The 27368-nt window shown below is 41.9% G+C and overlaps 1 protein-coding gene across 1 annotated transcript in view; it reads left to right on the forward strand.

Moving 5' to 3' along the window:
- The window catches only part of LOC147722465 (collagen alpha-1(XXI) chain-like), a 675708-nt gene that overhangs the window by 480844 nt on the left and 167496 nt on the right, over window positions 1-27368 (forward strand). The window contains exons 13-14 of the mRNA XM_086967313.1: window positions 19884-19928; window positions 22206-22259. Coding sequence (XP_086823439.1) covers window positions 19884-19928; window positions 22206-22259 — 99 coding nt within the window. The remainder of the gene's footprint in view (window positions 1-19883; window positions 19929-22205; window positions 22260-27368) is intronic.

Raw genomic sequence — 27368 nt, forward strand, 5'->3', positions numbered from 1 at the left:
GCACGGAAGGAGAAGAGGAGGAGGAGATCATACAGCGTAAAGTCCCCCTAATCTCAGTTGAATTACCACAGACACTACACCAACCAAAAACAACAATGAGTAATTCAGTGACACAACCCAAAGGCAAAGAAACTGAATCTGATATAACCCCACAAGAACAGCAAGGGGGAGCAACTGGGCTACAAGTTGAAAAAAGAGATGGATGGTGATTTGCATGAACCTCTGCCAGGGGAGCGAGACATGGAACAGGATATGGATCACACGGTTGCAAGTAAGATGGAAGAATTAATGGGAGCTCGCTTAGACAAAATGATGGACAAAATCCTGGGAGAAATGAGAGAGAAATTCTCAATATCAGAAGGGAATCAAACTAAAATTCAAGAAGTAGTCGAAAACCTTGACCAGAAATTAAACGATTTAGGAGTACGAGTAACGGCTGTGGAAAATGAGATTGGCTCCTTAACTAAGAAAGTAGATGCAAACCAAAGAGAAATACGACAGATAAGAGATAGTGAGAGAGCCATCAAAGAAAAACTTGAGTCCTTGGAAAATCAAGGAAGACGCAATAACCTCAGACTACTGAACATTCCTGAAAATCTGGAAGGGTCAGATATAAAAGCATATGTTATATCTCTGCTAGAGGAGTTCTTTCCCTGGGTAAAGGACTGTGAGCTATCAACAGATATTCAGCAGGTACATAGGGATCCTTTCAGAAAAAGTAAAGATCGTAAAGCCCCAAGGAAAATACTAATAAATTTCAGGACTTATTCTCTGAAGGAAAGATTACTCAATGAGGGACTAAAAAGCGGATCTTTTAACAAAGATAACTGGTCATTTCGCGTAAGGTCTGATATATGTAAAGCCACACAAGACAGACAATGGGAGCTGGGGTAATACATGCAAGAATTAAAAAGTCTGGGGGCAAATGTTCAACTGAAATTCCCAGCTGCCTTAAGAATAATGTGGAGAAACAAGATGCACAACTTAAGAGAGCCAAAAGAGGTAGAAAACCTCATCCAGTTGATAAAAGACCAAATTGAAATTGACAAGATGAATCAAGTTTAATGAAATTGTAGGAGAAACTGAAATAACTCTTTGGTTAGCAAAAGACGAAACTGATTTAAAAGCCAAACAGTTAAATGAAAGGGGAAAGTGAAGGCATAACAACCACTTATTATTCAATAAAAAGGCTGGCGCAGCGGAGCCCGAAAAGGGTGGAAAATACCACCTGAAAGAAGAAGGGAGGCTTCCTCAGGGTGGGACGACTTGATTACACTGTACAGTAAACACGTAAGATATAACCATAAGTGGGTGGGGAGCAAAATAGGGAAAAAAAACAAAAAAAATAACCTCAAATTTGGTAAACAAAGGTTTTCAACGGGGGCAAAATGGTCCTATTTTCTCTTTAATTTTTTCAATCTTTCAACTAAATTTTTCTTTACAAAAACGGAATGGCAAAAGAAAAGACGATAAAAATACTTTCATGGAATGTTAACGGTTTGAGGACTCCCAAGAGAAGAAGAAGAATCTTGGAGTATTTGAAAGAGGTAGAAAGTGAGATAATTATTCTTCAAGAAACTCACTTAATAAAATCAGAGTGGTCTCAAATTGTGAAAAACTTACACTGGATTGGCTCAAGCATTCATACTTCACAAGACTGCAATATAAAAGGAGTAGCAATTATCATAAAAAAATCACTGAATGCTAAACTGGAATCAGAAGAGGTTGATAAAAAGGGAAGATGGGCAATGGCCAAAATTAGAATATTAGGCTCCACACTTATGATAGCAGGATATTATGGCCCAAATATTGACGACCCGGCGACACTTAAGAAATTATACTCAGAATTAATAACATCCACTGTCCCAGTAATCTTAGGAGGAGACTATAACATAATATTAGACCCGACCGTAGATAGGCAACCTCCGTCTAAACAAAGGAATTCACCGAAGATGAGGGAATGGTTGGGTATTTTCAAAAGAGATCTAAACATGGACGACATGTGGAAACAAAAAGGGGAAAAAACATACCCGTTTACATTCCACAATAAAAAATTAGGACATAAATCCAGGATAGATTTTTTCTTAATAAGCAACTCACTTCGAGATAAGGTCAAAAGCATCGAGCATCATCCAGCTCACTTATCGGATCATTCGGCTGTCCAATTAAAAATCTTATTTACAAAAAGTCTAACATCGACTAGATGGACCCTGGATCGGTCAATCCTAACAACGGATGAAAGTGTGGTTCAACTGCTAAGATCGACAACTGATTACTTTGCAGATAATGGTGAAGAATCCTCTGAAAGAATTAAATGGGACACGTACAAAGCACTGATAAGAGGACACTTACTTAGTCTGGGTGCACATAAAAATAAGGGAAGAAAAACCGACATAAAAAAATTGGAGTCAGAAATTAAGGAAACAGAATCACAACTGGGAGCCAGCCCTTCACCAACTTCTAAAGAAAAACTAACTGAGAGGCTATGTAAGTTAAAAGAGACCCTAACAGATTACTTGGAGAATATAGTACAAGAGAAATGGGAGAACAGTAAATTGGCTAAACACGAATATGGGGAAGGATGCGGGAAAATGCTAGCGTGGAAGTTGAAAACAGACCAGACAAGGAATACTATACTATCCGTGTATACCAAAGACCAATCAGCATTATGTGAAGACGACTCTGAAATTAGACAAGAATTAGCAGATTTCTTTTCAACAATATATAAAGAGGATATAAATCCATCAACTGAGTCAATTAAGGAATATCTAGAAGGAATAATAATGCCAAATCTAACAGAAGAGGAAATCGCTTCCTTAAATATCGATATAACATCTGAAGAAGTTAGATCTGCAATAGGAAGCCTAAAGAAGGGTAATGCGGCAGGTCCTGATGCCCTACCCAACGAATTCTACATTGCTTTAAAAGAACCTTTAACTGAGCACTTGACAAAAGTCATGAATAAGATATACATGGAGCATGAAAAAATCCCTGATTCATGGAATGACGCCACAATAAGTCTCATATTAAAACCGGGGAAAAATCCAAAAACCTGTGAGTCTTACAGACCAATATCTCTACTGAATTGTGACTACAAATTATTCATGAACATAATAGCAAAAAGATTATCAAAGCTAATGCCGAACTTGATCGATCGGGACCAGAAGGGTTTCGGCAGACAAATTCAAGAAATAACACATGAATTAATTGCGACAATAGATGTAGCTATATCAGAACAGTTACCCCTCACGATCATCACTTATGATGCGGCAAAAGCCTTTGATCGCGTAAACTGGCAATTTTTAAACAATGTCATAGAAAAAATTAACTTGGGAAGTAATTTTAGTCACATGGTGAAGGAAATTTACTCAAACCCTAGAGCAAATATATTAGTGAACGGGAGTTTGACAAGTAACATCACTATTCAGAGGGGTACGAGGCAAGGCTGCCCCTTGTCGCCACTACTTTTCAATTTATATATTGAACCGTTAGCTTGCTCAATTAGAAACCATATTAAAATAACACCTTTTAAATACAAAAATTGGGAAAAAAAAGTGGCCTTATATGCAGATGACCTTATGGTGTTCACAGATAACTACAATAACTCAGAATTACCAATTAAGGAATTAATGAATAACTTTGGCAGGGTCTCAGGCTACTCAATAAATATTAATAAAACAGAGGCAATGAGCTGGAATTGTACGACAAAACCTGCCTTCTCAAAGGAAAAAATAAGATACTTAGGGATCATGCTAACTGAAGATCTGAATAAAATTCCCCAACTAAATTTAAATATAGTAGCAAAAGAAATGAGAAGTCTTCTTAAAACATGGTCTGGTCTACCACTAAACTTTTTGGGTAAATCAAACGCAGTAAAAATGACCATCATCCCCAAATTTACATACCTTTTTAATACAATTCCGTTGGAGTTTAATAAAGCTGCCCTAAAGAAAATACAAGGAGAATTATCCAGTTTTATTTGGTCGAAAAAAAGCACAAGAATTGCTTGGAACAAACTCAGGAGAAGGAAGAATCAAGGGGGCATTGCAAGTCCAGACATTATTGAGTATTGCAGGGCTTTTCAGTTTAAAAATTTCAGAACGTTACTAATGAAACACGGTAATTTCCCAAGTTTCCTTCAACATATCACAAATGGAGAAGACTATTTCCTTTTCAAATTTGGCCATCCAAAATTTTTTAAGAAAGTAAAATTGAAGCTATTAACTAATGCGGTCAAACTATGGACGCAATTTAGAAGTATTTTGAGGATCCCATATTACAGCAATATGGCCCCAATTTGGGACTCACCTGGAACACCAGAATGCCTCAAAGACGCATTATCCAGAGTAATTAGACAGCTAGGTTTTGAAAAATGGGGTCAACTTTTATGTGAAAATGAATTAATATCATGGGAACATCTACATACAATAACGGAAGGGAAAGTGTCGAAGTTTAAATATTACCAACTGAAGAGTTGGGCTAATGCTATCCCGAGAGAAACAACAGACCCAGGAAACTTTGAAAAGGAAATAACAAAGGAAGCCACAATAACAAAAGAAATATCAAAATGGTATTGGGCGTTAATTGAAGCTGGAGAAGAAGATCAATCAATATCGGAAAAAATATGGAGAAGAGAGTTTACCAACAAAGAAATCAATTTAAAGATGATGTGGAAAAAATCCTCTGAACTATGTTGGGAGTGTGTAAAACCCGCTGCTCTAAAAAGAAATCATCTGTTCTCAATACATAGAGCGTATTGGACTCCAAAGAGATTATCAAGGTTCAAAGGCGCATCAATAAAGGCCTGCAGTAAATGTGGCGAAGAAAAGGCAGATGATACCCATATGTTTCAACATTGCCCGGGGCTTGCGCAATTTTGGCAAGAAATTGGTAAGACACTCTCGGCTCTAATGAGAACCCCAATAACTGTAAGTACCTCTTTAATTATTTTCGGGATCGCTTCAAACACCATTAGATTAAGTAAACCTCAGGAAAAGCTAATGTTTACACTGATATTATTGGCACGTAGAGAGATCTGTATAAACTGGATAAAACCGACACCTCCAACATATGAGGACTGGTTAAACTCTGTAATCAGGGTATGCAGGCTGGATAGGAAAGGGAATAATACAAAAAAAATGCAGTATTGGGATATATGGGTAAATTTTTTTACACCTGAGTAATCATCAAGACCCTCATTCTTGTGTCTTGATCAGTGCTTCTCTTTTTTTTCTTCTTTTTTCTTTTTTTTTTCCTTTTTTTTTGTTTACCAATGATTAAAGCGGAAACAATAATCTCCTGGCAGGAATGGATTTCTGCCGAGTAGCTCTAGGGCTAGCTCATCACAGATCCTTGGAATTATTGTGTTGGATAAGGGTGAAATGGAGAAGTTTGACGGGTCTTGAGAAAAAGCTGGGTAACTCCCCTTGGGATACTTAGCAGAGTTCCGGGGCAGTGAAGGCATATAACTCGAACAGACCGTCAATTCCCCCGAACACCTTATTATTCACATTCTTACCGCAATATGAGGTTATAGTAAAAAAAAAAAAAAAAAAAAAAAAGAGCAACAGCGGCAGCAGCTGTTTCTATTCGACAGTCTGCGGGTTTAGTAATGAATAACACGTTAAAAGTCATGGTTCCACATGCAGTGGACACGTTATTGAACAGAACCAAGACACAGCACTTAACCAGTGCTCGATTGTCAGGTTACGAACTAACTTTGTTAGCAAGCCATGTGCACATCAAAAGATGCAGCACATTAAACCCAGCCACGTTATTGCCAATTCCAGTTGAGACAGAGAATGCTGAAGAGCAGCATGATTGTTTTCTTAGAACAGAAGAAGAAACGAAAGGGAGAATAGACCTCCAAGATACTCCTCTTGTTGAATGCGATGGTACCTTATGGGTGGATGGTTCATGCTTCAAGCTTCCGAATGGTGACACGACTGCAGCATATGCTGTCACGACTTTGCATACAATCGTTGAAGCTGCACGTATTCCACATAACTCAGCTCAAGCAGCAGAATTGATTGCACTTACAAGGGCGTGTGTGTTGTCAAAAGGAATGAAAGTAAATGTCTACACGGACAGTCAGTATGCATTTGGTGTGGCTCATAGTTTTGGACGTCTGTGGCGCGAACGTGGGTTTCTGACTTCGCATGGAGCCAAGATCCAGAATGGTCAGTTGGTGAATGAGCTTCTTGAATCACTGACCTTGCCTCTACAAGTTGCGATTGTAAAATGTAGTGCTCACAAGAAGGTGACTGATGATGTTGGTCGTGGAAATGCATTTGCTGATGAAGTCGCGAAAGAAACAGCAAGGAATGTGATGGGCAGAATGTATGTTGCAGGCTCTGCAAGATGGGTTGGTGATGTTGGAATGTGTGAAGACACGATAGAGAGTGTGAAATCGATCCAATCTGAGGCTACAGAGAGAGAGTTGAACATGTGGAGAGAAAGTACGGGTAGAATGGATGCAAATGGTTGTTGGGTTGAATTGTCAGAGCATCAGAGATGGTTGCTACCCGATGCGTACGTGCTTGCAGTGGTTACAATGGCTCATGGAATGGCTCATATCAGCGTGAAAGGGATTTGCAAGTTGTTGGCTCCAGTATGGCAAAATGCTGGAATTCCTAAGTGTGCAGAGAACGTGGTCAAGAATTGCATGGTATGTCTGAAACACAATCCTGGTAGGGGAACCCCAACTCCAGCTGGTCATTTTGCATCTCCTACGTGTCCGTTTGAGGTTTTGCAGCTAGATTTCATCCACATGGAGAGGTGCAACAATTTAAAATACATACTCGTTGTTGTCTGTGCCTTCTCAAGATGGGTAGAAGCATATCCCCTAAAGGACAATACTGCCTTGTCCACAGCAGTAGCCCTAGTCAAAGAATTCTTCCCCAGGTTTGGAATGCCGAGAGTGGTCTGGAGTGATAATGGGAGTGAATTTCTGGGACGAGTGATGAAGGAAGTATGTGAAGGGCTAGGCATTAAACAAAAGTTCCACGCTGCAAATCACCCCCAATCAGCTGGATTAGTAGAATGCTACAACGGCACCCTAAAATTAAAATTGGCCAAGATTCAAGCGAGCACTGGTCTTAAATGGCCTGACGCTCTGCCCTTAGCACTCCTATCCACCAGAATGACGTGCATTCAAGAGTGAAACTTAGTCCCTATGAAATTGTTTTCGGCCGCCCGGCCAACATATGGGGGGTGCCAAGACCCACCAAGTTTAGTGAAATAGAACACCCTGTTTTGCTTGACTATTTGTACGAATTGACGGCTAAATTGCGTGTTTTACACCAACAGGTCCATGACTCTCTGCCTCCGGTCTCTGAAGCTCCAGGCCATCAAATCGATCCTGGATCCTGGGTGTTGGTGAAAAACTTTCAGCGAACAAAGAACGATCAGCCCAGGTGGACCGGCCCACACCTCGTCCTTCTTGCCACAAGATCAGCCGTTCGAGTGGAAGGAAAGAAGAACTGGATCCACGGGATCCACTGCAAATGGATCCCTCTGCCTCTGCCCTATGACCGGTGGGTCCAGGAGGGTGTTTTGTCGACTCAGAGACTGAATCTGTGCCACGGTTTCTGCCTTTCAGTGATGCCCGTGTAAAAGGAACAATCACTGAACAAGAGAGTGACAATGTTTTGCAACCAGCTGTACCACCATCAGCCCGATTTGACACTACAGAACCTGAAGTCTTGTTTCAAGACCATACAATACCAGGAAAACAACGGTATAATCTGAGGCCGAGAAATATGAACTAATAAAAGTGAACTAATAAAAGTTTTTTTCTCTCAAGTACTATTTTTGAAAGCGCAGCTCTCCCATCTGAGGAACTTGCTTATTTTTGTTTTTTCGAACCGCCATCCGGGTTCCACTGCTAGGGCCCCGATTGCCCAAAGTCTTTGGGGTGCAGCTGACGACATTAGGTCGGCAGTTCTGGTTGGTCTAAGGGAGTTGCCCTGGATCAACAAAAGCATTCCTTAGCAGAATCAACCTCCCATCGGGGGCAGCATTGTAGAGAGGATGGAGTTTTTCAAGATGGAGAGACCTGCCAAAACTGTGAACTTTAAGGCCAGAATATGTGGATTAATGACAAAGAAACGTTTTTTATTATTATGCATTTTCCTGTTATTCAGTGCAATAATGTTTTTAGTAGGATATGTATTATTTTCTTTACAAGCGACATTTGCACCCACTACATCGCCCGTACCTCCTCCTACTGTTTCTTCACATTCTTTTCAACCCCTTCCTGAACATGAGTCCGCTAGGAGATTAGAGTTCATTAATAACTCCTTCATTCAGCTCTTGCACCAACACCAACTAGTAATGAACACGACTAACTTGTGGGTGTGTGGTCTTATGCCCCACACAACAGATAAAGGTATCCCTTACTTGGTCCTGCCATTCAGCCACAATTGTTCTGTGTGGGCATACAGAACAATGTTAATTTAATAATAATAATAATAATAATACTGATTCTTGTATAGCGCGAACAGCTACCTCGCGAGGAGGTGTCCCGGCACTGAAAAGAAACCGCAGCAGCAGAGAGGAATGCAGGGAGAGGTACTAGGCTTTCTGTCCAAAGAGCCAAGTCTTTAGGAGTTTCCTAAAGATGGCTTCTGACGGGGCAGATTGGATGGCAGGGGGGAGGGAGTTCCAAAGCTTCGCAGTGCCTACCGAGAAAGATCTACCTCCGATTCTCGCCCTTCTCGCTCGAGGTACAGCCAGTAGGATCTGCGAGTTTGATCTCAGGTGTCTTTCTTGATGGTAGCGGGGGAGTCGGAGTTTAAGATAATTGGGACAAGTCCCTTTTTGTGCTCTGTAAGCTAGGGTGAGCGCTTTGAATTTTACTCTGCTTGTCACTGGAAGCCAGTGCAGCTCGTGAAGATGCGGAGAGATATGATGTTTAAAAGGCACGTGTTTTATCAATCTCGCAGCCGCATTCTGCACGCTCTGCAGGCGTTGTGTCAGATATTTCGGGAGGCCAAGATAGAGGCCGTTCGAATAATCCAGTCTGGATGTGACTGTCGCATGGACCACCGATTTACGACAGTCAGTTGGTAGAAGAGAGAGAAATTTTCGGAGGTTGCGGAGTTTATAGTGGCAGCTAGAGGTGACTTGTTGTATGTGAGAGGAGAAGGAAAGCGTCTCGTCCCACCATACACCCAGATTTTTTGCCTTGGAGCCAGGGGTGGGAGCAGGACCCATTTCGGTGGGCCACCAGAGGTCTGGGGAGGGTGGAGTGCTTTTCCCAAAGAATAGTACCTCGGTTTTGCTAGCATTCAATTTTAGCTTGTTAGTGTTCATCCATCTGGCTACGTCACTAAGACAGCCTTTTATTTTGCCGAACGCTGCTTCTGACACCTCAACGTATGGGAAGACTAGTTGCGTATCATTCGCATATGAAATCGCCTTGACCCCCCATTTGGTGATTAAGGTAAAAAGTGGGGCCAGATAAACATTGAAAAGTAGCGGGCTGAGGGCGGACCCTTGCGGGACACCACACCACAGCCGTTTGGGTTCAGAGGAAAAAGCGCCCAGAGCTACTTTCTGAGAGCGGTTCGTAAGATAGGAGTGCAACCAGCTCAGTGCCTTGTCCTCTAAGCCAATATCCTTCAATCTGAGCAGCAATCTACCGTGATCCACAGTATCGAAGGCGGCAGATAGATCCAGGAGCACCAGCATGGCCGATGCTCCTGAATCCAACGACCACCTGATTGACTCAGCCACCTCAATGAGGGCAGATTCAGTGCTGAAGCCGGCCCTGAAACCAGACTGTGTTTCGTGTAGTATGCCACTTTTTTCGATGAAACTATTGAGTTGGCGTTGGATAAGTTTTTCCAGCATTTTTCCCGGGGCTGCTAGTAGGGAGATGGGGCGGAGATTGCTCAGATCATCGGGGGCGCCATTGGGTTTTTTTTTCAATGGGAGAAGAGTGGCGTGTTTCCAGCGATCGTGGAACGTGCCAGTCTCGATGGACATGTTCCAGATGTGTAGGAGTGGCCCTACCGTGGCATCCGACATCATTTTCCACAGTTTGGGGGGGCAGGGGTCATCAGGAGCACCTGATTTGCATTTGTGTAGTTCTTTCAATGCATCCTTGTGGGTGATTGGGAGGAACCGAGTTAAGGGAGGGGTAGGCAACTCAGTGATATCGTGGTCTGCCATAATTGTTGGCTCGGAGGGGGTGAAGGAGTCATAGACCTTCAGGATTTTTTTGTCGAAAAAATCCGAGATATCCTCACAGAGTTTGCTAGAGGGAATAATTTCTGTTTCGATGGCCTTGGGTTTGAAGAAGGACTGAACTATTTTAAAAATTTCTTTGCTCGGTTGTTCCGCTTGTTGAATAGAGGATACAAAGAACAGTTTTTTTGCCTTTTTTATGGAGTGATGAAGGCTGTGCAGGGCTTTTTTATAGCAGTTTTTTGCAGGTTCGGAGTAGCTAGCCCGCCACTGGCGTTCTAGCCTTATGCACATGAAGTCTACCTCCTACGTTCTGTAACAGATAATCCTAATAATAGTGCTCTAGTTAAGGGTATAGTAGATATGATTAAGGAAGATATTTCCTATGAGACTATTCCAAGAGATGAGACACTAGTATACATAGGATGGAACGTGACCGGATATGGAGCTACTCTGAGTGAGAAACAGCAAGCTAAGAGATCTTCCCCGATTTGGATTGTACCCCATCAGGGTCATCTGTGTCTGCAAGGTACTGGCAAGAATCCCAGAGCTCAGTTAGGGAAGAGTGTCTGTACTGAAACATATGTTTTTGCATCTCAGACTTCCCCTTCGTTTTTAGCAGCTAAGGGTACCTATTTCATCTGCCATACTAGAGCATATACATGGTTGCCCCCTGACTTTTCGGGCACATGTTTTGTTTCGTTCCTGTTGCCTCCCACCTACACAGCAGCGGCAGATTACCATAAGACAAGGATAGTTAGAGGTGTCTTGTGTAATGAAGACACTGCAGGACAAGAATTTGGGGATTTCGTAAAGGGTTTTCTGCCGTTCTGGGGACCGATGGTTAACAGCAGAAACATAAGGCAATTAGCAAGGGTGGTTGAATCCACCGTAATTGAAACTGCTGGTGCCCTTAGTAACTTGACTACTGAGCTCCAGTCGGACCGTCTTATGACCCTTCAGAACAGGGCCGCATTAGATGTCATACTTGCAGACCGATGTGGGGTATGTAAATTGATCCAATCGAGTTGCTGTGATTTCATTCCAGATAACGCTCCAACAGTGTACCAGGCCATCTCCAAATTACATAAGATTTCCAAATCTATTCATGTGGATAAAGGAGATTGGTCTTTTATGGGATGGTTCTGGGAACTGGTATCCGGCTGGGGATGGAAAATTCTGATGGTCATTGGGATGGTCTTAGCCATTCTTTTCCTGTTCTGTCTGTGCGTGCAGTGTGCTCCTGCAATATGTAGCCTCTGTGCTACATCATGTGTAAGGAAGCCTGTGTCAAAAGACAAACTAAGTACCAGAATGAGGTTTCAGCAACATCTCAATGACTTTAGGAATATAGACCTGGACTCAGATTAGCATGAGATTAGGTTAAATTGCCTATGTAAGGGCAAAAGGAGGGTTTGTAGTTCTAAAAAAATTCTGGACTCGTGCAACAAACTTTGTCGTAGCATGACGATTTTTATATCAAAAGACCGATAATGACTAGTACACTATGCACAACCATGTTCGTCATAATCGAGTAACAATTTCACCTCGAAATCGTCATTTTCGTTTTTGAACCCTTGGGTTCCATTTTACGCTTGACGGCCATTTTGTGAGTTGCCCTTCACATAGGCTTGTAGCTACAGTTGAATTCGATATCAAAGGACACATACACCTTAATTGACTTTTCAGTGACCTGGGCAAGCTGGAACCATTGCCCCAGGCCAAACCTGTTTGGTCAGCCCCTCTCTCAGTGGCCGAACAAGATAGCATCAAAGCACAACAGGCCATAAACTGTTCCCATCGCACACACACCCCGCCCAAATTTTACTCACACCTGTCCCTGCTCTTTTCTCTCCTTTTCCTTTATGATGAGGAGGAGCCCGGTTTTATTGGGGGTACACTGATATCTGATGAAAATGTTGGGCCTTGCCGGGTAATTTGCTGTGGGTTGGACGAACTGGAATGTGGACTTGTCATCATGACTCTGCCTTTTCTTTGTAGTAAAAATATGTGAATAGCCCACTGTAAATCTAAGAATGTTTGCACTGTAAATCTAAGAATGCTTGCCTGAAGCTTAATATTTTGTATAAAAAGAGAAGCCTGGCTCTGTAGTGTTGAGCAGTCTCCTGAGAATATACACACTGTGCTGTTGTACTTCTAGGACGCTTGTTACTTGGTTGCAGCCAATAAATTCGATCTTGACTTCACCTAGAAGACTCGTGTTTCTGTGGTCTGAATCAGGAAAGTACTCGAGGTCTTTGGGTGTTGCCCCTGACGCCGCTGGGTTACCGGATCGGTACCGGTTCTGAAAAACCCAGTACCTCATTACTCATATAATATCCAAATTTATAAAGTGCATGGTTAAGCCCAAAGGTATGTCCCCACGCTAGAGACAAAAAGCCCCAAATATCTACGACACTAACAGTCAAACCTACTAACAGAACACAAGAGCGGCAGACATTTCACCCACCAGCCTACCTAACATGACCCTGTTCCAGAGCTGATTGGTAGATCCAGGTTTTGAACCTCTTACGGAAGACGATTTCCAAGGGTTCCATCCTCAGCTTAAGAGCCAGAGAGTGCCAGAGCTTCACCGCCAGAAAACCAAAGGAGCAGCCTTGATTTCCATTATATAGTACTGCAAATTGTTAAGCATAATTGAGAAAGTTCTCAAATGTCAATGTATGTGTCACTTGAAGGTTGTCAAAGTGGGGCATCTTCCCTGCCATTGTAAAGACCCTCAATTGCTATGTAACCATGGGCATTCCATAGCAGACATGGTTTCAGAAGGAAGGGCCTGTTTTTTTAGGGCAGGGCGTCTATACTCTGTCCCTGTAGAGTAAATAGGTCCTAGTCAGGACGAATGGTTTTTGTCCTCCACACAATGAGAGAAACCTCCCAACATATCAGGGACATGGATTTATTTTGTTCCCAAAACCAGACCACGCATAAGAGTGCTCGTCTTTGGGGAAGACAGGCTAACCACCACCGTGGCATAACAATTTCACCCGGCATTGTGTAATTTTCTTAAAAGTGTTCACTTCATGCCAGTCAAATAATTTTGTGACATAGAATGTCAGCTGCACTAGTGACAAAACTTAAATTTAGCACATGTACTAGGGTGCAAGAGGCAATGTTTCTGATGCCCATTTGGTTAAGCGGCCAGCTAGCCACACCATAAATGAGGCCCTTTGTTTAAAAATTTGTCGCAAATTCGTATTATGGTGTGGATCCCAGTTGTGGAACAAAGAAAACTTGAAACACAGCTTTGCTTCAGATATCTTCATGATTTCATAACCAATTACCAAGACACTTCTTCTTTAATGTGTGTGAAGATCTGATGCAGTTGTAGCACTGCTGGCACTTTTGTTACAGAGGGCAGTTATTGCAGCACTGCTCAAAAACTGGACTCCACCCTTATGGCCGGCAGGGAAAACGCATGTGCCCGCTATGGCCAGTCAGGCCCCAAAAAGCAGTCAGGCTTGCCTAAAGAGGAAATGTGTAAAGTATTTGTGGAACACACTCACATACTAACACAATGAATGCACCACAAAAACAACCCACACAGGTATAGTGAAACAGATTATTATATTCTAAATGAAAAAAGACGAACAAGACAATAAATCCAATGTATAGAAGTTGAGAAACTGAATTTTAAAGGAAAACATTCAGTAAAGCTCTTAGAATCATGTAGCGCTAAAAAGGTTACTTCACATAGCACTGGACAGGGGCAAAGTCAAAGTTCGGTCCAACTGAGATGGAGCGCTGGCCGGTTACAGGACCCTCGCAGGATCCAGTGAATAAAGTACATTTCCTGGTCGTAAGCAACAAGATGCATTGGTCATCTCCGCACGGTGAAGATGATGCATCACCTCTGAAGGTGGGTGGTGGAGTCGAGAGGTGTTAAGAGATCTCCTGGATTCTGCCACGCAGTCGAGGGGATGAGTCAATCTCACCAAGCTGCATCAGCAGCAATATGCTGTCTGATGCATCAATCTCTAGAGGAGAAGCGCTTGTTTCGATGTGATGCATTGATTTTATTCCTGCAACTGGTCGATGCACCGGTTCTGTTACACCCAGACAAGAGATGTATTGAAATACATGTTGCAAGTATCTGGGCCACTTCCAGTGAGCCAAGCACAGGAGTAGGTGTAGAGAGCTTGATATCTCTGAGTCTCAAGCAACAGGAGGCAGGCGAACAAGCCCTTGGAGATTACTTGGAGCGAAGGCAGAGTCCAGCTCTCCTTCAGCAGGGTCGGTGAGCAGCAGGGCAACAAAAAAAAAAGCAGGCCATTCAGATCAGCAGTCTTGTTGATTCCTTTGAGCAGCACAGCAGTTCATCTGGCAGAGATTAGTTAGAAGCCCAGTAGTACCTGATTTTATGGGGTCAGAGACCCAGTACTTAAACCAAAAAGTAACTTTGATCGGGGGAGGGGGGATTTAAAGCAGCTCTCTGAAGTGCAAAGGTTCCCCTTTCAGCCCAGACCTCTATGTCAGGCTACCTATGGGGCTAATCAGTCCTTTGTTTGTGGACAGGACACAGCCTATTCAAGTGAATTGTTAGCCCCTTCCTTCCAGCCTGCCCAGACAAGGCCACCAGAATGCAGATGTATGTAGATGGGCACTCAGACACTCCTAACCTACCTGTGTTGTGGCTGTTTGGAGGGAATGCACAAAGTGTAGCTGTCACCCACCCCAGACTTGTGTTTAAGACAGGCTGTCAGGTACGCAGACCAGTACGTGCAGATAAAAGTCCACTTTCTAAAAGTGGCATTTTTAAAATAGTAATGTTCAATCCAACTTCACTAACAAGTTGAATTTATCATTACCAATCCAAACATTTGAAATATTAAAAATACACTCCTTCCTGAACAGGAATTACAGCTTAAAAGTCTATTAAGGCATTCCTAATGCTAACCTATGAAATGAGAAAGCCTCACAGTAGTGAGAAATGAAAGAGGCTGTTTGTCACTATCAGAACATGCAACCCATAAAGGTACATGTCCTGCCTTTTACTTACATAGCACCCTGTCCTTAGGGCTACCTAGCACCTACCTTAGGTGTGACATATATGTAATAAAAAAGGGAACTTAAGGGTTGGCAAGTAGCTTTAAATGCCAAGTCAAAGTAGCAGTAAACTGCAAACACACACAATGCAGTGGTAGGCCTGAGCTAGGTTTGAAAGACTACTTCTGAGGGTGGCACAACTAGTCTTGCAGCCCACTAGTAGCATTGAAGGTAAGGGCCCTGGGTATATGATATACCACCTCACAAGGGACTTACGAGTAAATTAAATAGGTCAATCAGCTATACACCATTTACACACATATTTAGGGAAAAAGCACATGCACATTGGCACTGGTTAGCAGTGGTAAAGTGCTTAGAGTCATAAGGCCAACAAAAATAGTTCAGCAAAAAGAGGAAGTAAAAGACAAACAAGTCCGAAGAAAGACCACCCTAAAGACGGCAGGTCTAACAACTGCTATTACCACCCTGCTTACCCCACTATCCCTGGTTACACCTTTCCCACTAAAATCACACAAACAACATTACCTTCTGTCCTGCCACCCTTCCCTAGTTCCCTTAGAAGTGTCACTCCTTCTCCCTATAAAATATTTTTTAAAACATAGCTGGCATCCAGTCACCACCTAACCACACTTGATAATCTTCTGCCCAGCCATTTAGTAATAATATTTTAAAAACCCCACGAGCTGGCATTTTGTTAACCTCTTTTACCACCCACTAAGGGTTTCATCCTCACCCCTCCTGATTTCTTAGCTCCCATTTTTTATTTACAGAGTGGAGAACCAGCAACAGGCTGACAGCATCTCACAGTGAGTCGCATTAGCACCGCCTGGGGTTCTGTCAGCTGCACGGAGGAGTGGTTAAGCACAGACCCAAAGTTGACACGTGAAACAACATTTGGCAAACCAAGAGAGACACCCTCAGTTCCCTTTGTGTCTCAGATCAGCAAGGCACTGAAAAACTACAGGGAGAAAGAGCAGACTCTCAGTTGCCATCCCCCTACTGCATTTGGGTTTTAAAGGGCCATGTCTAAATTGAGGAAGACTAGATAAGGTGGCATCCCAAAAGTGGAACAACTTGAGATTGTCACTGCTAAAAGATATTTGCATTTAATAAATGGAATTCAACTCTAGTACTCAAGCTAATGACCTTCTATGAAATTCATACATACCATCCTACAGTACAGCCAGAACTAGAGTTATATTCATCACTCTCAGTAAGGAATTTGATTTAACCTTTTAACTTTTTTGTATTTAAGAAGAAGTAACATTTTTGTGCTCAGTGTAAGAGACTGATTACCAAACCTCCTGCCAAAATGAAGAGACAATGAGCACCGGTGCACAAAACATCAATGTGTCAATTACAGGGAAAATATTCTCACATAGTGTAATATGGGCATTTGTGTAGAAAAGTATATTACCTCAAAACAAACCCCGCCCCCCTTCACCATGTCAGATTACACTAAACTCGTCCAAAACCAGAATTGTATATGTAGAACGATAAAACTTATTGCTCTTCGTGATTGAGGAACATAGTATACTTTCAACCCAAAACGGGCAAGAAAAAGATTTGTTGTCTATAACACTTTTGCTGTTTTGATGTGTGGTGCTTTTAAATGAGAGGAAAGAAGTAAGGAACTTGCCTCCTGGTGCTGCACCTTCTAGTACCTGGCCCTAAAGCCTTGAAAGACCACCCACAACATATCAAAGTCTCCTCCTCCCTTCACATTTGCAAGGAGCTTCTCCTTTCCTGAGTTTCACAAGAAGCTGAGGACCTGGCTTTTCGAGTAACACCCCAGGGCTGGCCTCAAACCCCTCCTACAGAGCACCTGGGTACCCTCATAGGTGATTAGTGTGCCATAAAAACACCAATAACGTATCTGTGACTTCTGTAGACAACTAGGATTAGTTGTGCCTAGATGATGGGAGAGGAATATCTGAAAAAAGAGGCATTTGCAATGTCCTTGTAGCTGGGATACGGTTTGTGTGCCCTTTTGTATCAGTCAGCCCAAAAACGAAACGTGTTGTCAATATTTAATTTGCCATAGGTCTATATGCCAGCTCCTGTGAAAGGCAATACGTTTCATTTAAAAAACAAAAAGACTTTAAGGTGTCTTCGATTGCAGGTTTGACGATCGACTGCACCTGTACTGTTGGAAGCTTCCATCTCGAGTGAGGTGAATTGTGGTGTATTGTTCCTCCAAAGCTCCAAAGGAAAGCCCCAAAGCACCAAAGGAAAGATGATTGCAGACCTATTTCTTTATAAAATCTGGGATGACATTTCATGTCTGAAATGCTGGTGAGGGCAACTACCTGAACACTTCTTTAGATTCTGGAATTATACTCATACTTTGTGGTTGGTTATAGGCCTCAGGTAGGGAACAGGATTGATTTATGAACATCCCTTGTCTGGAGGCTAGAAATCAGAGATGCCTTACAACAGATCTTTGTGAAACAATATGTTCCCATGTCTGCCTTCAAGGGTGTTCTCTGGCTGCAGTTGACACTCCTAAAGCCACAAATCATAACCTAACAGGGTCGTATCTGACAGAAACTACGTTATGATCTTTTTGGTCCCCAGCAACTCTATACAATTTGGACTCTACTGCATACTATTGACGAGGATCTGGAAATCCTTCAAGAGAGTCTGCACTGCACATGCTGCACTTGATTCTGCTGTTAGGGCAAAGATCATGGTTGCAAGAAGTACTTGGCTCTCCATCTTCCTGTTCTTGCATCTAATAATGATGCTGCCTCTGAGGCATTCGAGTTTTCCTCAGGCACTTGGGAACATCTTTCCTCAAAAGGCTCCTGAGGGTAACAGTGTTTCAGCAACATCAGGGAATTTGTTTTGTGAATTTTCTTGCATTCCTCAAGAAAGATTTTCCTTAGATAAAGTGTAAAGAAAACTTGTCTGATTCTGCTGGCTATAAAAGCCTGAAGAAATCATCCTGACCAGCTTTTGATTCACTTTTCATAAAGTTCAGTGCATGTTGTGTGTGAGAAATCACATCAAATGGTTTCGACACTGTACATATTGTCCCTTTGGACGAAAAGGGTCATGTTGTTCGTCCTCTGTCTCCTCCTCAGTAGATCATCTGGGAGGATGTTAGGTCTTTATGGCAGAGAAATGTCTGACAGAAGCATTGCCACAACTTTTCAGTCAATCATGCTCTGCAAAACCTGTCCAGAGAAAGAAGTCTTGGTGCCTCCTCCCCTAAATTTTATTCCTCCAGGCAGAAGAAAATGTTGACACTTGAAAGAGCATAATCTCATGGTTTGTGAGATGGATATGAACTTCCAGATAACATTCACCTAGGGCACTTTCACCTCTGCTTGTGCTTGCTGCCGCGCGGAGCCTCATCTATGGAAGATGTATGAATGCCTCCTTCTGCGAGGCAGCTGTCTGCAAATGAGCCTCACCAAGTGAACACAGCCCACTCGAGCTGACACAAAGAGCTTGGGTAAACAGGGAGTCCATGCCACACCGCCATCTGCTTGCTACTGCAAGGTAGTCTAATGGGAGCCTAGGACTAATAATCACAAAAACATAAACAGTGCCTTCCTGCTAGCATCTAAGGAAATCTGTCTTTTGATTGAAACAGAACAAATTTGAAGCGGGATTTTTATGTAAACGGGTTCAAACAATAAATAAGGAAATCGTTTGTAATCCGTGGCTAAATGATGATGATGAAACAGTTTTATAAAGCGCAAATATTCTCCTAGAAGTGTCCCAGCGCTAATCCAAGCGCAAGCCAGATTACATGGTGAATAACCAAGTTTTGAAACCCTTCCGAAAAAGTAGGTTCTGAGGTTGCACGTATCAGATGTATCATGAGAAAGTTCCATGCAGAAGGCCCTAACAGGGAAGAGGAGCGCCCTCCAATCCTTGACAGTCTGACTTTTGGAACTCTGGTCAGAGCCAGAAGAGAGGACTGTAAGCTCCTTGTTGGATTGTAGAAAAGAATACGGGAAGCCAGGACCAAGATTGTGGGGATCCCAAAACATAATTACCAAGGCTTTAAACAGGAATCTCTTCCTCACTGGGAGCCAGAGAAAACTCTTCCTCACTGAGAGCCAGAGGAAAGATTACTCGAGATCCTCGCTCTCTTAGGCAAATTCAGTAAGAGGTGCGCCGCTGTATTTTGCACCCCTTGTAATATAAGCTGGCATATTCAGACAGCCCGAGATATAAGGCATTAGCGTAATCAAGGCAAGACATAATGAGAGCCTGGATAGCTATTTTCCTGGCACTAAAGGAAGAAACAGATTTTCTTTTCAATGCCCTTAATATACCAAAGCACATACCAATCACTGTGCTAATCTATGGTAGGAAAGATAGGTACCTATCAAATTTAAATGAATTCACAGGGAACATCTACTTTCAATACCAGGAGCAATACATTGTCTTTCTTTAGTTGTGGACTCACTTTCATATCATTAGACCCGTGATGAGGAAAACGGACAAGGTGATAATGAATGACCTGATAAAGTTCAGATTTTCTGAGCACCAGAATTAATAATGAGTAGCTGCATGACATAACTGTAAATTACAACACAATCCCTAAAAGATCATACCTATGTTATATATTTATCAACTTCGTTTAAGGTTGTGTACATCACTGATATTTATCATAAAAAATAACTGTTCCATGTTATCTTTTATAGGGGGAACCAGGACTCCCCGGTTTCCAAGGAGCATCTGGAGCAAAGGTACAGTTCTGATCCACCATAACAGTCAGCCTTCGACACATTGTTGCCTTCTAAATTAAAGTGCTACCTTCTTCATCCCACATAGCACAATATTACTTTTTATTGAGCTACCGCTGTAGGCCATCTGAGAGTGATGTTGTTTTGCCTGATATCGTAAGTGAAAGATGGGCAGTTAACCATTTCATTGATATTCACACACTTTATCAATGCCAACTCAGTTTCACGTGCTTTCCACTCACATGGTCACTCAACCAGGATTGCACAAAGACTAAATCACTTTTAATGATCATAATGGGGATGTCCAAGAATGAGATGCAATCATTGATCTGGTAGAGTAAATAGGTATGCAAAATATATGCAGACATGGTTCTTTCAAGGATTTTGCATTCTCAATTAGTTACTCAAAGTTTGGAGAATCTTCGTGTCTAATGCTCTGACGGAGGATACAAACTTCCTTCTACAATCCTTAACCTCTCCCTAACAATGTAAACTTCCGGCAAAATATTTAGTATTCTTGCTGACATTGTTTGAGAATATGTTTTCTAATCGAAATCTCATAAGTAACTTGTTTATTATCAGAATCTTAGGTACTTTTACATGATACTTAGCCTTTTATACTGTTCAGAACTCATGTTCAGTTACACGAACCCTCACACTCACTTTTACTCCCAGTTGTTTACTGATCCAAATGCTAACTAATTTTTCTCACTGTCTGTCCAGTAGCCTCATATTGATGATCCTGGTCTTCTTCCCCTGGTTCTTTCCTTCTGCACATAGTTACAGATGAGTGACACATCCTGATGTCTGCTCCTTGAGCACACCTCCATCCATGGCTTGACCAGATTTGTCTTTGACCCACTATTTGTTGCCCTTTTTGAAACAGGACCAGTCTTACTCCTAATGAGTTGATGCTGACCTGAGACATCATCAGCTTTCCTCTCTAAAGCTGCATTCTGGAGACTAACGGCCACACGCATTAAGTGATTTAGGAATCGCAAACGGTGCGAATCGCAAAATTCGGCTGTTTGCGTTTCCTAAATCACTATTTGGGATGCATTAACAAAAAAATAAAAGAAATCGCTATTTTTTGCGATTTCTAAAAATGCGATTGCATTTAAGGAATCGCAATTTGCGTATCCTTAAATGCAATGCATGACACTTAAAAAAATTGCGAATTCGCAATTAGGAGGAAGAAATTACCATGAGGTTGGACCTCATGGTAATTTGAGAAAAATTAGAAAAATGCAATTTTGTGCATTTTTCAAACTGTCATGTTGTGCACACACATGCCCTTAGGGCATGTGTGTGTGCACAACATATGTGCATAGATTGATTTCAGGGGTGCAACAGGGTGTCCTTGGACACCCCTGCACCCTTGAAATCGCAATCTCAATTCGCGATGAGCTAATTGTGAATCGCAAATTGAGATTGTCTTCCCATTCATTCCTATGGGCCTTTTGGCCCATAGGAATCAATAGGAAGAGATTCCTTAATTGCGATTCACAAATTGTGAATCGCAATTAAGGAAAATTAAGAAATCGCAAATAAAACTGCGATTTCTTAATGCATACCAATTTGCGATTTCTTAATTGCGATTCCTTCTTTTTCGATATTAAGAAATCGCAAATGGGCACTTTGATGCAAGTGGCCGTAACTTACAACCAGACTCTGGACAGGAACAAGAGAATTTACTGCATGATCCTGTTCGCAGCAGCAGGAGTTGTGACCTCTGCTGATTCCATCTATTTTCCCACTGACTATGTAATGAACTAATGATCAATCTTTTCACTATGACTCCTCAAAATAGAATCATCTCACTCTCCTGGGCTATGTTAATCCATGCATGATACTTCCTGAATTATATAGGCATAACATGTACTCAAATACTCCAGGCACAATATCACTTCTGAAAGTGCATGCACTCTTCGGAGCTGTTTTTGAAGAATGATGAACTTCATCGAGTTAGGCCGTAGTTTATTTGACTGCAAACACAACATGCATCAATAAATGTTGTGCCACTTTTGAGAATACAATACACACCATGTTTTACAACATAAAGTTTGTGGTTTATAAGTCACCATTAGTTGGATAAACAGGATAACTGAAAGCTTGCTCAGTTCCCATCACCATATGCCCAGCTTCAGAGTTTGTGAAGTGTTGCCAGCCTGCACTTATCATCATGTTTTTGTGAGACTTAGTCTTTTTGACTACATTAGAGGATCACAGGCAAAAAATTATTAATGCACACTGGACTACTAATGATCGATTACCTTTTAGGGTCCCGAAGGTCCTGCTGGGCAAGAAGGAAGAGCAGGAATCCCAGGAAAGAAGGTAATGCCTATTTAGCACAGTTGAGATTACTTCATGCATTCCATCCATCACTTTTTGAGCTGTCTTAATGCTCAATAAATTGCTGTCACTTACTTGCTCTTGTCATGCATATTAACGCTGTTTGCCTTTGCGTTTGTATTAGAAATTACTAATTGATTTATGAAGAAACTCCCATGCTCCAGGAAACAAGATTGTATCTGACCAAACTTGCAACCCTCTGTTTTACAGACAAACATTGCGGGCATGGCTTCTATTGCAGCTGTGTTGACTTCAGAAGTTAACTTATCAGAACTCACTTCAACATATCTTCTTATACTTAGCCAAACAAAGTTCTTTGGAACTGCTGAAGGGGGATTAGCTTATAAAAATTCCATTGCCATATCGATTTCGCATGAGGGGGACACACAATCTTAGTCATTACCCAGTTCACATACAAAGCTTTAACATCCATCTACAACAATGCTTCCCAAACTTTTTAGAACCATAACCCACTTTTTAGAATGAAAAAACGTTTGCGACCCGCCAAGCTTTAACGAACATGAGGTGGGGAATGTTTTTAATGTATCTAAAACATCATGTGGCAGCGCCCTGCAATGTAGAGACAGCACATTTTCCATTGAAATGACCGCTAAATTTGCACAGATATACAGTTTTACTGATATAACTATATTGCACTGAAAAAATAATAACGTGTGGAAATTGGGTTTCAAAGAATATTTATCAGTTGTGCATTGCCAAGTAAAGTGCCTTGTTTTGATCCCATTAAAATCCTTGTTGCTATCACACTTGAGAATCACAAAATGCTTCATTTTTGCTTTGCCTACTGCTGAATGGTATTCAAAAAAGCTTTATTTCGACATGAAATATCTTGAAAGCATACATGCAATTAAAAACACAGTTTATAATAAATATGGTTAAAAAAAGAATTACATTAAGAATAATTATTGCAATAAAAAGAGTAAAAACATATTAAACTATGACAGCTTTGATAGAAAATTAAAAATTGATGATCATAAATACTCATCGTAAAGCTTTCAATCTTATACACCAAGCCCAACTTAAAAATGTTGCCACCCCGCAGGCTAAGGTTGTATTAGCATCTGCTCGGAGGATTCTGAGAGCGGTAGAATGATTCCTCATCTTGAGCTGTCGGCACACAGGTTTTAACCATTTCGTTCTGGGTTTAATGTAAGCCGGGCATACAAAAAAGATGTGTGGAATATCTTCGACTAGACCTACACAGTGTGGGCAATCAGCAGATGTTTTATATGGAGGGCTCCATTTGCTCGTATATTCACAAACAGGTGGAGTACCCAATTTGAATCGAATAAAAAGGGCCCTATCTCTCGGTTTCTGAATAAAATCCAGGTAGAGCTCGAGGCGAGGGACCAACTTGTGTTGTCGAAACTCGTTGGTCAGTCTACCTAGGTTTGAGTTTCTATGCTCCTCGCTATCGATCCATGTCCAAAAAGCTCTCTTGACTTCCCCTTTAGACAGCACGATCCCTGTCTCCCATGCAGTTTTTAGACCACTGGCCAGAAGGAGCCTTTTTACATTTGCTAGCCAGCCAATTTTATGGGATCCTCGGAGATTCATTACTTCTTTAAGGCCATCAGCATATCTTGATAACTCGGGGTACGCCATAGTCGGGCCCAATAAAGGAGGGGACGCAAAGTGATTAAATCCCTAATTGAGCGACGACCCAAATCGCTCAAAAGTGGCTTAGTGGGGGTCCCCTTGGGGAGCGAGACAAGTTCTCTGAAGAATTTGTTTTCTGCTGTGACAAGGGTGTCTACGTTACCGAAGCCCCAAAGTTCAGCTCCGTATGATGCACAGCCCACAGCCTTTGCAGCATAAATCTCTAATGCTGGGGCAATGGGCCTGGAGGTTGAGGCACGGTGTTCTCTCCCTATCACGCCCACAACCCGCTTATGGTTTAGGGCCATTTTTTCAATGTGAGGCTGCCATTTCAGGTTATCTGATATTCTGATCCCTAAGTAATCAAAAACTTTCACACGCTCTAGAGGTACGCCATCAAGTACGATGGAGGATTTGGACGACCTACAAGGGTTGAAGTAAAGGAGCTTCGTTTTCGAGGTATTGATTACTAAGCCCCTTACCTTACAAAAGAGACAAAACCTATCTAATAACTTCTGTAGGCCCACTGGGGTTTTCGATACCAGCAAGGTATTGTCCACAAAAAGTAATACAGGGACTTTGACACCTGCTAAGACAGGAGCATCGGCATTAATTTCCGATAAAAAGGAAACAACCCCGTTCACAAACAGCGTGAACAAGGTTGGCACCAATACACATCCCTGACGGACACCTCTGTTCACAGGAATTTTATCAGTTTTTTGTTCCTGGGTGCCCCATCTAATACGTGCAAAATGTCCATCATGCATGCGAACCAGGAGGTTCAAGATAGGCGATGGAAACCCCATCTCCTGCAAGACCGACCATAAGCGGTCTCGGGGGACCAGGTCGAAGGCGGTCTTCAAATCAATAAATGCTAGATAAAGACCTCCTTTACCAATGGTTACCACCTTCCAGTATAAAAGTACCAGCCTGAAAGCCTGGTCAATTGTGCTGGTGCATGCCCTAAACCGTGCCTGGAATTGCGAAATAATGTTGTTCTCCTCAGCCCACAGAAGGACCCTCTCCAGGAGGACCCTGCCAACCACCTTCTGTCCAGCGTCGATAAGGCTTATTAGGCGGTAATTGGCAGGGTCTCCCCTGGAGCACTTCTCATAGATAGGAATCACTTCCGCTCCCTTCCAGGAGTCTGGAACCGGAGATCCATCAAGCAAGGCATTGATTAAAAATACAAAATAGGTGGCCCATTGCTCGACCCACGCTTTAAATAAGTCACCCGGTATGCCATCTTGTCCCGGGGCCTTGGCTGTAACAATTTTATTTATGCCAGCCACCACCTCATTTTTCCCTATGCGGTCACAGGAGCCCAAGGGGGTCGGGATAGATGGGGCAACTTGAGGACCCACACCTCTCCGAGATCTCTCCTGCATAGAGTCTCCTGAAGTGATCGAACCACTCCCCATGAGTAATGTGATTAGGGATTTGGTCACGGCCATCATCATTAGATCTTCTAACCAGGGCCCAGAAGAGCTCGCCGTTCTTAGACTGGCTCACTTTCTTTAGACTAGTCCAATATAATTCTTCCCATACCTTTTTCGCCTCTACGATGGCTCGTCTATACTGTAGTCTCGCCAGACGCACCTCTACAGTATTGTGGGTTTTCACGGCTAGTATTAATGCTGACTTTTTCTTCCTAAAATACTTATTAAACCACTTCTCCAATGATTTGCCACTCGTGGGGCGCTTTTTGTGGGGTGGAGCTTCTAGAAAGAGCAAACTCATCTGGTCAATTGTTTCAACATAGATTCTCTCCACCACTGGGGGCCCAACCTCATTCACACAAGCTTCCGAAAGCCTAGTGGTCTGATCTCTTAGGATTTCCCCTAGAGCAATATTTTTCTGTTCATTCAAAATGAATTTTGGCCACTTAAGAAATATTTTGCAGTTAGATGGTATAATTGCCTTTGTTGGCATCTCAGGGCTAACGATTGGGCAAGACTACATGTTTTGCCACTGTACTGTTCCAGCATGGAAAGGGATAGAGGGTTATGGTCACTGTCAATAGATGGTATAACAATCATGTCATACTGCTGAATGTGTACAGTTCATTTACAAGTAATCACATTTTGTTGTGTGTTTCAAAAAATAACAACCTGCAGCCTTTCCTTTCAGTTTCTGTACCCTAGGAAGATTGTCACATAATCCACTTTACTTTTCTTTCTCTGGCTGAAAAGTAAGAGGAGGTTTCGAACACCAATCCTCATGTTAAAAAAAATTAACTGCAATTTGTCTGAAGACATTGCCTGACATTTGACCCCTCTGTCATTGAAGTGCTGCAAATGTAAAAAAGATAAATACTGAATTTAAGGACATCTTTATTAATTTCCTGATCTTTCACGACCCACGGCAAATCGGCTCGCAATTCGCCAGTAAGTTATTTAAGCAAGAGAAGAAAAAAAGCCCACATTAGAAGTATGTGCCAGTGGCCCTGAATAGACTCAGACTGACCAGCCCGGCAAACCTATCACATTGAATTAATAAATGGACATGAAGCGTAGAAGTGTTAGCGTGGAAGCAAGTTCAAATGTAAACAAGTATGGTGCAGCCTTTCAATTACCATCAAGATCCGTTCCCATGCCAAATTCTACTCTAAGGTGATCGATCTTTGCCACCTTATTTTGATCAAAAGAGCTATTTCATCAACGCAAACAAATCTCAAATGTAATTCCAAATTGTAGTCAATAATGAGAGTTGTAAGTAGTTTTGAAGGGTTTTATTTTGAAATTCAGTGTTTAGGAATTCTGAGTCTTTATTCATAAGTCGAATATCAATCAAAGTACAGAATTATTAATAAAATTATATGGTTAGTGTAGATCATATTAAAATAATGCATTCAGCGCATCCCATAAAGGAAAGAATCCCTATTGTAAGAATGGGCCGAACAATTGTGTCAGTCAGAACGCATGAAGTGTTCAAAAGTGAAAGGCCAGAATGAGAATCAAAATCAATAATTAATAATTGCACAATTTCACATAAAGAGAAATAAAGAATAGAGCAAATAAACGTTGTCACAAGCCACTCATATAGAGGTAAAGCATAAAACTTGCCTTCCTCTCTCTTGTCTCTGCTTTCCTGTCCCTTCCCCTTCTCTATCCTGCTCCTTCTCTGCTGCTCCCTTTCTCGGCTAAAACAAGACCAGTTCTCCTGCACTAGGAACACACATTTTAAAAAACACATAATAATATTGCAAAACATGTCGCCTTGTTCTCTCATCTGAAGCCAATAATAATTCAGTATTCTACAAAAGGCACATTTCTCTCTTTGGTTCTCACACCTCTTACGTCAGGCACGCAGGCATATATGCAAGCTTGAAACTTCACATGGCACATTTCTTAGCTCAATTCTTTTTTTTCATGACTTAGCTTCCCTAACCTTCTAATACAACGAAATGTATTTTAACTAAACAAATAATCTGTCTAAAAACATTACATTAGCTGCAAGAAAATATTATTA

Source organism: Lissotriton vulgaris, chromosome 4_1 (assembly GCF_964263255.1).
Source record: "Lissotriton vulgaris chromosome 4_1, aLisVul1.2, whole genome shotgun sequence".
Lineage (NCBI taxonomy): Eukaryota > Metazoa > Chordata > Amphibia > Caudata > Salamandridae > Lissotriton > Lissotriton vulgaris.